Source organism: Capricornis sumatraensis, chromosome 8 (genome assembly GCF_032405125.1).
Source record: "Capricornis sumatraensis isolate serow.1 chromosome 8, serow.2, whole genome shotgun sequence".
Taxonomy (NCBI): domain Eukaryota; kingdom Metazoa; phylum Chordata; class Mammalia; order Artiodactyla; family Bovidae; genus Capricornis; species Capricornis sumatraensis.
In genome coordinates this window covers 57,978,182-57,992,233 of record NC_091076.1, presented here as the reverse complement: position 1 = coordinate 57,992,233, position 14,052 = coordinate 57,978,182, and the positions used below count along the sequence as shown (strand labels likewise).

Genomic DNA, 14,052 nt, shown 5'->3' with positions numbered 1-14,052 from the left:
TTCTGTTTTCGTTGCAGCATGTGGGATATTTTTCTGTGGTAGCACGTGAGATCTAGTTCCCTGACCAGGGATGGAGACCCCTGCATTGGGAGCGTGCAGTCTTAGCCACCAGACCACTAGGGAAGTCCCAATCCGTAGGTTTTAACAAGCCCTCTAGGGGCCTTCTTGATGCCTGATGAAATTTGAGAATCACTGCTTTAGGCTATAAAAAAGAGTGGCATTTCAGGATTCTAGGCAACAGATTGTTTTCCAAAGTGGTTGTTCTATGTAACTCTCCGTCATCAGTGCCTATGAGCCCCCATGGATATACACCCTTTCAGCACTTATGGTTGCTGGTACTTTCTCCTCCCTGGCTGTGCTCCTGTATCTCAGAAGCACAGCTGTACCCTGCACAGGGGCGGCTCGGCCGTCACCATGGATAAAAGCTTCTCTCTGAAATGTGTGTTTGTTTCACAGGAATACATGCACCATCTGCTCCTCCTGGAACACCGTGCCGAGGAGCAGTTCCTGGAGCACTGGCTGAACCCACACTGCAAACCCCACTGCGACAGGAACCTGGTCCATCCCATCTAAGTGGCTCGGGAGCAGCCTCTGGTATGTTCCTTCTCCCAGGCCTTCTGTTTCAGGGAGACAGCAGTGAGCAATGCAGGCAGGACTCTGGGGGCCTTTCAGAACCTGACGCTACAGGAGCCAGCAGCTCAGCTAGTTACGGGTTGGAGATTGGGAGGAGTGAGGCGTGAGAGGTGGGTGGGGACCAGGTGGAGAGGATCATGGGGCACACGTAGGGGGGCCTGACTCCTACTGAGTCACCTGGAGATCCCAAATAGGGGAGGTACGAGACCTCGTTTGCCACCCAGAAAGATTCCCTCTGGAATACAAATCTGGAGAAGTGTGGCTTGTTGAGACTTGGGTCTTTCCTGGGGGTAGGGGCGGTCAACATCCATGGGCTTGACGGGTGACATCACAAGGGTCACCACTGTCACCAGGATCAGAAACTTATTTTTTTGCTCGATCTGAGTTCCCTGACCAAGGATCACACCCAGGTCCCAGGAGTGAGAGCACGGAGTCCTAACCACTAGACTCTCTAGGATCAGCGCCTTCTTTACTGCCTCCCCATCTTCCAGTCTGGGACCCTGCCCAGCCAGCCCAGTCTGCCCTCCTCCTTTGGCTCTGCCCTTTCAGTGTCCCTGAGCTCGACGGCTCAGCCTTCTCAGCACGCCCGCGCCCTGCACCTCTGTTCCTGCAAGGGGCTACTTGCTGGTTCCCTTGCTGTCCATCTGTGTCCATCTCCTCGCTCCCTTTCCAATTCTTACCAGATAACACAGCGAAACCCCTTCAGAGGTGAAGCCTGGTGAGTTTCACTTCTCCTCTGTTAAGTGAGCGGAGTAAGCAGGACAGAGTGTACAACTTGACACTTGATCAGCTGTGGTTAGCAGCCGTCTTGTTTCCTTGTTGCTCATTTTGTGCCACTGTGAGTGGACACGTGAACATCCCATTCAGAGGATCGCTCTTTGTAATTTTCAGGGTGCTATTACACAAAGCTCTCATCTGGTCCTCTTAACATCCTTGGGTTGTTGCAGGGCATGACTTTTAATCCTGTTTTTTCTTTTCCTTTTTTAGCTTTGGTTGTGCTGGGTCTTCGCTGCGACGCTCAGGCTTTCTCTAGCTGCAACGACCAGGGTCCACTCTTCGTTCCGGTGGGCGGGCTTCTCATTGCACTGGCTTCTCTTGTTGCGGAGCACAGGCTCTAGGCACACGGGCTTCAGGAGTTGCGGTACTCAGGCTTAGTACTTGGGGCTTCTGGGCTCTAGGGCACAGGTTCAGTGGTTGTGGCACACGGGCTTAGTGGCTTCACAGCGTGTGAAATCTTCCCAGGCCGTTTGCTGAACCCATGTCCCCCGCATTGGCAGGCAGGTTCTTATCCACTGGACCACCAGGCAAGTCCTTAATCCTGTTTTATAGGTGATTTAACTGAGTGTGATTAAGCTACTAACGCATGCCAGCCCGTGGCTGATATGGGTGTCTTCTGACAGCCCCAGATCCTGCACTCTTTCTGCGGGCTGTACTACTGGGACCTGTGTGTGCGTTTCAGGGGTAGATGGGGCATGGTCCTCTTCAACAGTGAGAGGAGCTTCTCCGAGGAAAGGAACAGGAGTTCTGTTTTTGAGGTCTAGGGGCTCTGCTAACATCCTGCTTTGGCCCCTCCAGGCTCTGAGCTGGTTCCTTCCTCTGCCAGAACTCGTTCCTCCCCTGGCACCTAAGACCTTTGTCCTCCAGTGTCAGAAGTGCTTGCTTGCGGGCTCCATAAGCCCTCAGACTCTGGAACCTGGTGGACCTGGGTTTGGCACCCTTGTGTTTCTGCTCCGTGACCTTGGGCAAGTCCCCTAGCCTCTCTGAGTCTCTGAGTTGGGGTAGTGATGATGTGTAGAGCCGGGCTCGTAGTGACTGACTCTACGAGCAGGACCCCTTGTCAGCTTTGGTGCAGGCCAGGTGAGAGGAGAGCCTTCCAGATTGGAGAGCCTCAGGGCAGCAGCCTCGCCTCTGGTGGTGGTGGTGGCGGCTCCTGCAAAACACAGGATTCCGCGGCTGCCACGCTTCAGAAGACCAGGAAGCAGCTGATCCCGCTGCACTCTGACCCTGCTTTGGAAAAAAATATTCCTCACTTCTCTCTCAGCTTCCTCATTTGTAACATGCCCCTCATATGGCTATTCAGAGCATTAAAAAGTCAGGGCATGGAAATTAGTACTGCCCTGGCACCTGCTAGGAAGTGTTCAGGAAATGACAGTTTGGTAGCTGTTTCCCCTGCCCTCCTCCTCCCCACTTCTTCTTTGTCAACATCATCATCACATTGACATTATTTTCTTAAAAAATTAAAAAAAAACTTTCAATTTTATATTGGAGTACAGCCAGTTAACAATGTTGTGATAGTTTCAGGTGGACAGCAAAGGGTGTCAGGCATACATATATATGTATCCATTTTCCCCCAGACTCCCTTTCCATCCAGGCCACTCAGTAACAGTGCTATACAATAGGTCCTTGTTGGTTATCCATTTTAAATATAGCAGTGTGTACTGTGGATCCAAACCCCCGCTAACTATTCTTTCCCTACATTTTCCCCCCGGTAACCATAATTTCCATCTCTAAATTTGTGACTCTATTTCCATTTTGTAAATAAGTTTATTTGTATAATTTCCTTTTAGATTCTTCATATAAGGGATCAGTTCATTTCAGTTCAGTTCAGTTGCTCAGTCGTGTCCGACTCTTTGCGACCCTGTGAATTGCAGCACACCAGGCCTCCCTGTCCATCACCAACTCCCGGAGTTTACCCAAACTCATGTCCATCGAGTTGGTGATGCCATCCAGCCATCTCCTCCTCTGTCGTCCTCTTCTCCTCCTGCCCCTAATCCCTCCCAGCATCAGAGACTTTTCCAATGAGTCAACTCTTCTCATGAGGTGGCCAAAGTACTGGAGTTTCAGATTTAGCATCATTCTTTCCAATGAACACCCAGGACTGATTTTCTTTAGGATGGACTGGTTGGATCTCCTTGCAGTCCAAGGAACTCCCAAGAGTCTTCTCCAGTACCACAATTCAAAAGCATCAATTCTTCAGCACTCAGCTTTCTTCATAGTCCAACTCTCACATCCATACATGACCACTGGAAAAACCATAGCCTTGACTAGATGGACCGTTGTTGGCAAAGTAATCTCTCTGCTTTTTAATATGCTATCTAGGCTGGTCATAACTTTCCTTCCAAGGAGTAAGCATCTTTTAATTTCATGGCTGCAGTCACCATCTGCAATAATTTTGGAGTCCCCCAAAATAAAGTCAGCCACTGTTTCCATTGTTTCCCCATCTATTTCTCATGAAGTGATGGGACCAGATGCCATGATCTTCATTTTCTGAATGCTGAGCTTTAAGCCAACTGTTTCACTCTCCTCTTTCACTTTCATCAAGAGGCTCTTTAGTTCCTCTTCACTTTCTGCCATAAGGGTGGTGTCATCTGCATATCTGCAGTTATTGATATTTCTCCTGGCAATCTTGATTCCAGCTTGTGCTCCATCCAGCCCAGGCTTTCTCATGATGTACTCTGCATAGAAGTTAAATAAGCAGGGTGACAATATACAGCCTTGACATACTCCTTTTCCTATGTGGAACCAGTCTGTTCCAAATAGGACTGAACCATGTCCAGTTCTAACTGTTGCTTCCTGACCTGCATATAGGTTTCTCAAGAGGCAGGTCAGGTGGTCTGGTATTCCCATCTCTTTCAGAATTTTCTGCCGTTTATTGTGATTCACACAGTCAAAGGCTTTGGCATAGTCAATAAAGCAGAAGTAGATGTTTTTCTGGAACTCTCTTGCTTTTTCGATGATCCAACGGATGTTGGCATTTTGATCTCTGGTTCCTCTGCCTTTTTGAAGACCAGCTTACACATCTGGAAGTTCATGGTTCACGTATTGCTGAAGCCTGGCTTGGAGAATTTTGAGCATTACTTTACTAGCGTGTGAGATGAGTGCAACTGTGTGGTAGTTTGAGCATTGTTTGGCATTGCCTTTCTTTGGGATTGGAATGAAAATAAAACTTTTCCAGTCCTGTGGCCACTGTTGAGTTTTCCAAATTTGCGGGCATATTGAGTGCAGCACTTTCACAGCATCATCTTTCAGGATTTGAAACAGCTCAACTGGAATTCCATCACCTGCACTAGCTTTGTTCGTAGTGATATAAGGGATAGCATATGATATTTCTCCTTCTCTGTCTGACTTACTTCACTTAGTATGACAATCTCTAGGTCCATCCATGTTGCTGAAAATGGCATTATTTCATTCTTTTCAGTGGCTGAGTAATATTCCATTGTATATATGTACCACATTCTTTATCAACACCATCATCATAACATCTTCTTGTTCTTTTCCAGCAGGCACTTTGATGAGCAAAGGCCCAAATACTATTGAAACACGACGAGGCTCCTTTCATTTCTTTTCCAGTTGTGGAGTGGAGATCTCCAGGGCTTGTGAACTGTGGGCACAGCAAGATTATGTTGAGGACTAACGGCACATATTTATGCTGCTCCACTTTGCTAACCTGAACAACTCATTAAAACCAGTCACTTAAACCATAGCTCCTCCCTCCCTCCCCTTTAATAGTGCCTTCCTACCAGTTTGAAGGGTGAGTAGAAGGAGAATCTTTCCTGGGGCTGGTGGACCTGGGATCTCCAGAACAGGAGAGAGGTTAGTGGGAAAGCCTTGTTCAGCCCAGTGAAACACACCACTCAGGCTGCGGGGGTTTTGGTCATTGCCTTTTTGTCCTCTCTCCTTTTCTGCTCTAATAAATACTGGTGTTAAACCTACTTCCCATTGGTGTCTCTTTTCATTTCCTAGAAGAAGAGAAGCAGAAAATTTGTCTCTTGTTTATCTTTGTGACTCCGGCATCAGAAAATTCACTCTTCTTAGAAGAGTTCAATGGATAAAAGCATGAACACCCAGCAGTTTTCCACAAAGGTTGTCTTTTTTGGTAAAGAGATTATTTGTCCAAGACCAGCTGTGGGAATATGGCCATAAGTTAGTACTAGGTCCACACTCTGGCCTTCTAGCTAAGGGGACATTCCTTGTGGAAAGTGGGTCACAGCTTCTGTATGTAAGTGCCCCTCACCTGCTCACAACCCCCAGAATCAGAGATTGGACTATCAAAGACCAACAAAAGCAGAAATTGGGAGGGTGACAGAAAGTGGGCTGGGTGGTCCTAAGGAGAATGTGGCATCCTCAGAAAGGATGAGGAGAGATGCTCGTCCACCCTGGGCTACAGAGGTGGGTCTGTGCCAAGGGAGCCCAGAAGGGCTTTTCCAGGAGACAGTTACTGAGCTTCTCAACAATGATACTATATTTATTTTATACCTACTAAAGTTCTGTCTAGTCAAAGCTATGGTTTTTCCAGTAGTCATGTACAGATGTGAGAGCTGGGCCATAAAGAAGGCTGAGCTCCAGAGAATTGATGCTTTCAAACTGTGGTGCTGGAGAAGACTCTTGAGAGTCCCTTGGACAGCAAGGAGATCCAACCAGTCCATCCTAAAGGAAATCAATCGTGAATATTCATGCTGAAGCTGAAGTTCCAAAATTTGGCCTCCTGATGCGAAGAGTCAACTCATTGGAAAAGACCCTGATGGTAGGAAAGATAGAGGGAAGGAGAAGGGGATGACAGAGGATGAGATGGTTGGATGACATCATTGACTCAATGGACATGAATTTGAGCAAACTGTGGGAGATAGTGAAGGACAGGGAAGTCTGGTGTGCTGCCGTCCATGGCGTGGCAAAGAGTTGGACATGACCGAGCAACTGAACGACAATGGGCTGGGCATGTGCGTGCTCAGTCATGTTCAGCTCTTTGCCACCCCATGGACTGCAGCCTGCCAGGCTCCTTGGTCCATGGGATTTCCCACGCAAGAGTGGGTTTCCATTTCCTACTTGAGAGGATCTTCCCGACCTAGGGATCAAACCCACATCTCTTGTGTCTCCTGCACTGGCAGGTGGATTCTTTACCCACTTTGCCAGCTGGGAAGCCCACGATGGGCTGAACCCTGCACAAAGAATTTTTATATACATTACTTCATCTGATCATCACACTGTAGACAAAATATATTGCCTGTGTTTCAGTAAACAGTGAATGTTGCCCACCATCAAGCCATCAACCACTGCAGCTACCCCTGACCATGTGTCCTGAAGGGAATTCAGGACAGAGAAAAACAGGATACTGGCCCTCGATATGGAGATGCCTATTTAAGGAATAATTTCAATGTGTCCAGAGTTGCAACTTCCATAGATGGAAAGGTGGCACCCGTGGTAAAGAATCTGCCTACCAATTCAGGAGATGTAAGAGACCAGAGTCTTGCCTGGAAAATCCCATGAACAGAGAAGCCTGGCAGGCTACGGTCCATGGGGGTCTCAAGAGTCAGAGATGACTGAAGTGACTTAGCACGCATAGAGAGCACAAATTTGTACGAGGATGGAGGAGGTAGGGGGGTTCAGGATGGGGAACACGTGTATATCCGTGGTGGATTCATGTTGATGTATGGCAAAACCAATACAATATGGTAAAGTAATTAACCTCCAATTAAATTCATTAATTCATTGACTAATTCATTAATTCATTGAGTAAATTCATTGAGATGTCTGCTTTTTTGTGATTAGCAGTAATTTTTTGATGTTTGCCTACAAGTCTTCTATTTTTTTCTGGCAGTACCATGTGGCTTTCAGGGTCTTAGTTCCCCAAGTAGGGACTGAACCCGGGCCACGGCAGTGAAAGTGCTGCGTCCTAACCACTGGGAATTCCTTGTTTCCACCCTGCCCCCCAGAAAAAAGTCCTGTATATCGTGGCTTCTCCCCAAATCTGGGAGGCTGTGTCTCGGGCTATAGCTCTCGGTAAGGTCCCTGAATAAAACTTCACTTGAAACCTTTAGGTGGTACCTTTTTCTTCAGTTGACAACACCTATTCCGGGCAGTGACTGTAGTGATTATTCCCACTTTATAGATGAGAAAACTGAGGTTTACAGAATTTAGGTGGTGTATTAATTTTTCTACCTCTCTATAAGAAGAAGACCAGAACTTTTAACACAAATTTGTACAGGGAGGGAGGAGGGAGGGGGGTTCAGGACGGGGAACACGTGTATACCTGTGGTGGATTTGTGTTGATGTATGGCAAAACCAATACAATATTGTAAAGTAATTAACCTCCAATTAAAATAAATAAATTTATATTTTAAAAAACCAAAAAAACACAAATTTGTTATTTTACATTCCGCAGGTCAGAAGTCTAACCTGAGTGTCGTGAGGTTACAGTCAGCGTGTCAGTCTCTCTGGAGCCTCGAGGGGTGAATCTGTCTCTGCCTTTCCCAGCTCTGGAGTCTGCCTGCATCTCCCAGCTTGTGTCTTTTTCCCTCCATCTCCAAGGCCAGGAATAAGGAGCTCTTCTCTCACCATAGCATTCTGAGTGGTCCTCCTGCCTCACTCTTCCACTTCTAAGTACCTTTGTGATTACACTGGGCTCACTCACATAAGCCTGGACAACCTCCCTATCTTAACGTCAGTTGATTAGCAACCTGGATTCCCCCATTGCTACCTAAGCTAACAGACTTGCAGGTTCCAGGGACTGAGATGTGGACATCTCGGAGGGCAGGCATTGTTCCGCCTACCGTAGACTATTTGTTCAAGTCCCCGCAGAGCTGGAATCTGATCCTAGGAAGCCCCTCACTACTCTGAGCCCCCCAAACCCTGCTCCTCTGCCCTTAACCTGAAATTCTTCTGCCTTACCCAGTCAGGTCATTGCTTCATCTGAGCTTCTTGAGTGCTCAGGATGCGTCTTTACTGGGACCCCACTGCACCCCCACCTAGCAGAGGTGTCACTGAGCACCAGACCCGTTCCGCGGGTCTGATATTTAACACAGAGACTTGGATGGGGCACAGCGGCAGACAGGGCAGTCCTGCGCAGGCCACCTCAGCACCTGTGTCTCGGGGTGTTTGCTAAGAACTAGGAGCACATGAGTGCGGGGGAAAGAATGCACGATGATTTCCCTGATGAGTCCCAAAGATGAGGAGGAATGAAGCAGAATTCAAAGCAAAGCAGACCCTGAGGGAGCCAGGGTCTCCTGTCCCATCAGAGAAAGAGGAGTCTCTTTGAGTTGCTAGGAACCCTGGACGCAGCTCAGATCTCAGGGGCAGATGCTCCTCTTAGGATCAGAGGGAATTCTTCCTCGGTCAGATGGACCCTGATTTTCAACCTCCTCCCTGGAGGCGCGTTGGGGCACACGGTCTCTGAGGCCACAGATGAAGGGGCTCGAGCTCTGGGTTCACAGTGCACTCACTCCAAAGTCAGCCTCTCCGCCTCACAGACGGCGGGTGAGTGAGAGCATGGGTGCTCCAGGAAAAGCCTGACTGCAGCAGGGAGCAGCAGTTCAGCAAACGGGCTTGGGGCTTCCCTGGTGGTCCAGGGGCTCAGGATCCGCCTTGCAGTGCAGGGGACACAGGTTCGATCCCTGGTCCAGGAAGATCCCACGTGCCTTGGGGCAACTAAGCTCACGAGCCACAACTACTGACGCCCAAGTGCCTGGACCCCACGCTCAGCACCAAGAGAGGCCACCTCAACATGAGGCCTGCACAGCATGACTGGAGGGTAGTTCCGCTCTGCACAACTAGCAAAGGCCCAGCGCAGCTACAAAACCGCACACAGCCTGAGAGGAACAGACACACAAAAGCAAAATACCCACAGAAAGAAAGAAAACAGGCTTGGAGCCAGGCTGCGCGTCCTTGGGCAAGTTGAATAACTTCTCTGGGTCTCAGCTCATCCGTAAAATGGGAATAATGATAATAACACCTAGTTCAAGAGTTATTGTGATTATTCCCTTATTGAGTGAGTGCTCAGTTGCTCAGTCCTGTCTGACTCTTTGCAACCCTGTGGACCGTAGCCCATCAGGCTCCTCTGTCTATGGAATTGTCCAGGCAAGAACACTGGAGTGGGTTCCCACTTCCTCCTGTAGGAGACCTTTCTGACTCAGGGACTGAACCTACAGCTCCTGCTTGGCAGATGGATTCTTTACCACTACGCCATCTGGGAAGCCCTTTCCTTTATCAAGTGGCACTCCATAAAGGTAGTCATTACTATTAAAAAAAAAATTATTGGACATTGCTTTATTAATCAAGATAAATTCTGTTTATGTATTGGGGCTTCCCTGGTAGCTCAGACAGTAAAGAATTTGCCTGCAATGCGGGAGACCTGGGTTCGACCCCTGGGTTGGGAAGATCCCCTGAAGAAGATTGGCAACCCACTCCAGTGTTCTTGCCTGGAGAATTCCATGGACAGAGGGGCCTGGTGGGTTACAGTCCACGGGGTTGCAGAATCAGACAGGACTGAGTGACTAACACTATTGGTATGTATTAAAACTTCTTATTTAGAGAAGAGATAGAGAGTGGTTGGGGGAATACAGGGGACAGAAAGGCTGCCCCCCTACTTGAGAAAAATTTGCTGTCTTTACATTATTGAACCTTCTTGTGTGTGAACATGATCAATCTCAGCTTTTCTTTAGGCCCCTTCCTAGCATCCATCGTTACAATTTTATAATATACTTTATGAAGGTTGTGCATACTTTTTGTCAGCATTATTCCTAGGCACCTTGCAGGACTTTTAAAATTATAACTGGAATTTTCTTAAAATTACATTTTCTCAGGAATTCCCTGCTGGTCCAATGGTAGGACTCCACACTTTCACTTCCAAGGGTGTGGCTTTGATCTCTGGTGGGTGAACTAAGACCCTGCCAGCTGCCGTTCAGCACAGCCAAAAAAAAAAAAAAATTACGTTTTCTAGTTGGTTATTCTGCTGTATATAGGAGTAATATTGATTTTTATATATTGTTTCCAGATGCCTTTTTGATATCTCTTATTAATTCTAATAGTTTCAGGTTTTGAGAGGGTTACTATGTATGACCTTTACTCCTCTACCAAGTTTAGAACAAATTGAGAAGTTAGGAGTCTGCAGGAGTCAGATAGACAGAGGTGCAAACTCTCACCTTAATTCTTCACAAAACTGTTTGGGAAATATGGATTAGATGTGTGGCTACAATAGGCTCTTTAATATCCTATTCCATAATTAAATGTACCCAGTTGCAGACAGAGCTGGAAGACTGCTGGTCTTGCCATCGCAGATATCACAGGGTGATGGGGGGGGGAGAGGATGAGAGGTTCCTACGGGCAGGCTGGTTCCCCAAAAGGGTAGAAAGGAGGCTGCTGGTCTGTGCGGGCCCAGTTCTTTCTCCAAACTTGACAAGTTATTCTTTGGTGATGGGTGAAAAGAGAGCCCAGGGCACAATTCTAATGGAGTTATCACCACAAAGAATCATCAACAGAAGAAACAAATGGCCCTTGCATATTGTAGGTTCCCTTGCATTTTCTGTGTAGAAACTCTTACTGCTCAGGACAATACCGTTTCTTCTGTTACAAGAGCTATAACTCTTGTTAGTGTTTCCTGTCTTATCACTACATCTAGGACTTCTAGAACAGTGTTGAACAGAGGTCTTCTTGCCTCCCATCTGTGTTCAAAGGGAATAATATGATTGCTATCACCTTTTGGTAGAAGGCTATTTGGGGGCTATTTCTCTTCTGTTCTTAGTTTGGAAAAAAATTATAAAAGGGTGTTTGCTTTTTTGAATGCACTTTTGCATTAATTGAAATGACTATAATATTTTTAATAATATCAATGTGATAATAATTAATAGATTTTTAATTCCTTAAAGATCCTGAACTAATGCAGCTCATCAGGGAAGCCTTCTTACAGGGAAGGAAGGATTGTAATAAGTCAGACAAAGGAGATGGAGGTGGGGATGAAAGGGAGGGAATGGGGAGGGCCAGAGTTATTGCAGGCAGAAGCAGCAGAAAGTGCAAGGGCCCCAGGGAAGGAACCGCTTTGTTCTAGGAGCTTCCAGAAGGCCAGTGTGGCCTCACTTCTGAGGAGCAAGAGATGTGTCTGAGTTGAGGAGGTAGATAGTAAGTCTCCTCCAGTCCAGTTAAACTCCCCACCAAACCTGTCAACTCAGCTGATAGAAAACAAGTCTTTGCCTCAGAGACTTTTCGACTGATTAAAACTGATTTTTTTTTTTTTTTTTTTTGCGTAGCTGCATTTGTGGTTTAAATCTATTTCTCTTTGAATTAAGCATCAGCCCTGGCTTTCCTCTCTCCTGGTCACAGCAAAGTTCCTCTTCTCTTGGTGGTTTAGTGGGCAGCAGAGAGCAGTGGCTTCAAAGTGTGGCCCTTGGGCCAGTACAGAACTTGTCAGACAAGCAAACTCTCAGGTCCTGGGCTTAAGCCCTGTAGTCTGTGTTTCAGCGAGCCTTCCAGGTAACTGGATGACCTAGAGGTTAAGAACCACTGAGTTAGAGCTTTCTGATGTTGTGGAAAGAACTCATGACTGGGAGCTGGGAGGCCTGGGCTCTGCTGCTTTCTATTTGTTTCTCCAACAAACATATTTTGGCACCTACTGTGAGCTTCCTAACATTCTAAGCCCTGGAGATCCATAAATGAACAAGACAGACAAGTCTAAACTTTTTTAAAAAAAGTTTAAAAGCTTAAAATTCAGACATATATACACCACCACTTTAACCATTATAAAGTATAAGTTTAGTGGCACATAGTACATTCACCATGTGGCGCAACCATTATCACTATCCAGTTCAGGAACATTTTCTTCCCCCAAAATGAGACTCTACAACCATTAGGCGTCGATACCTCTTTGTTCCTCTCCTCACCCCTTAGCAGCCACCAGTCTGGTCTCTGACTCCATGGGCTTACCTATTTCTGACATTTCATGTAAACCGAACGATGCAATATGTGGCTTTTTGTGGCTGGTGTTTTTCACCGAGTATATGTTTTTACAAGTCATCCTTGCTGTAGCTTATGTCAGCCCTTGATTCCTTTTTATGGCTGAATAATATTCCACTGGATGGACAGACCACATCTTGTTCACCCATTCAGCAGCTGATGAGTCATCCGGGCGTTTCCACTTTTTAGTTATGGGGAATAGTGCTACTATGAACATTCACGTATATGTTTCTGTTTGAGTCCCTGTTTTCCATTTCTTTCGGTATATACTTGGATGTAGAATTGCAGGGTTGTATGGCAATTCTATGATTCAATTTTTGAGGAATCACCAAACTGTTTTCCATAGTGGCTGCACCACTTTACATTCCCCTTAACAACGTATGAGGGTTTCAATTCCTCCACATCCTTGCCAACACATACCTTCTATTTTTTTTCCTATTAAAAATTTTTTTTTAATTTAATTTTACTTTTTAGTGGCTAGAGTTACTTTACACTGTTGTGTTAGTTTCTGCTGTACAATGAAGTGAATCAGCTATATCTATACACATCTCCCTTCCCTCTTGAATCTCTCGCCCACCCCACCCCCCGTCCCACCCATCCAGGTCACAACAGAGCTCTGACTTGGCTATAGCCTTCCCAGCACGTGTGCAGCACTATCTTAAGGTTTGATTTGCATTTTCCTAACAACTAATGACAGAGAAGGCGATGGCACCCCACTCCAGTACTCTTGCCTGGAAAATCCCACGGACAGAGGAGCCTGGTAGGCTGCAGTCCATGGGGTCACTAGGAGTCAGACACGACTGCGACTTCCCTTTCACTTTTCACTTTCATGCATTGGAGAAGGAAATGGCAGCCCACTCCAATGTTCTTGCCTGGAGAATCCCAGGGACGGGGGAGCCTGGTGGGCTGCTGTCTATGGGGTCACACGGAGTCGGACACAACTGAAGTGACTTAGCCACTTAGCCAACAACTAATGAAGCATCTGTTCATATGCTTATGGGCCATTTGTATATTTTCTTTGGAGAAATTTCTATTTAAGTCCCTTATGCATTTAAAAATTCAATTGCTTTTCTTTTTGCTGTTGTTGCTGCTTCTGGCTGTGCCAGGTGGCTTGCAGGATCTCAGTTCCCCCATCAGGGATCAAACCCCAGGATATAGCAGTGAAAGCATGAAGGTCCTAACCACTGAACCACCAGGGAATTCTCTAGTGTTTTTGCTGTTGAAGGCTGATGTCTTTGTAGTAGCCGAGAGCGGCACTCACTAAAGGTGGAATCTTGGACAAGTTACCAAACCTCCCCTGTCTCAGCTTCCTCTTTTGTAAAATGGGGATAATAATGGAACCTACAGGAAAGGAGAGCGTGATGATTAAATGGCCTACTGTGTGCAGAGCTCTTGAGCTCTGCTGGCACATGTTAGCTTTGTGCCGTGTAACTGATAGCCTGCATTACACATGAGATGAGACTAACAATAGTAACTGGACATGAAATTACCAGAGATGAATCACTGCTGGGAAGAAGACAAAACAGTGATGCAATAGCGAGTGACTGGAAGGCTATTTTAGGTTGGGTGGACAAGGAAGGCTTTTCGGAGGAGATGACACTTGAGCTGACACCGGAATGACAGGAAGGAGCCAACCAAGTGAAGATCCACGTACAGGAAGAGCATCTCAGGCTGAGGGAACGGCTGGGGCAAGACGGGAAC

At 46.7% G+C, this 14,052-nt stretch overlaps 1 protein-coding gene across 1 annotated transcript in view; it reads left to right on the top strand.

The window, feature by feature from the left end:
• The window catches only part of C8H17orf67 (chromosome 8 C17orf67 homolog), a 28,407-nt gene extending 23,365 nt beyond the window's left edge, over nucleotides 1–5,042 (top strand). The window contains exons 3-4 of the mRNA XM_068979230.1: nucleotides 457–594; nucleotides 4,914–5,042. Coding sequence (XP_068835331.1) covers nucleotides 457–573 — 117 coding nt within the window. The 3' untranslated portion in view covers nucleotides 574–594; nucleotides 4,914–5,042. The remainder of the gene's footprint in view (nucleotides 1–456; nucleotides 595–4,913) is intronic.
• The last annotated feature ends 9,010 nt before the right edge of the window (nucleotides 5,043–14,052 follow it).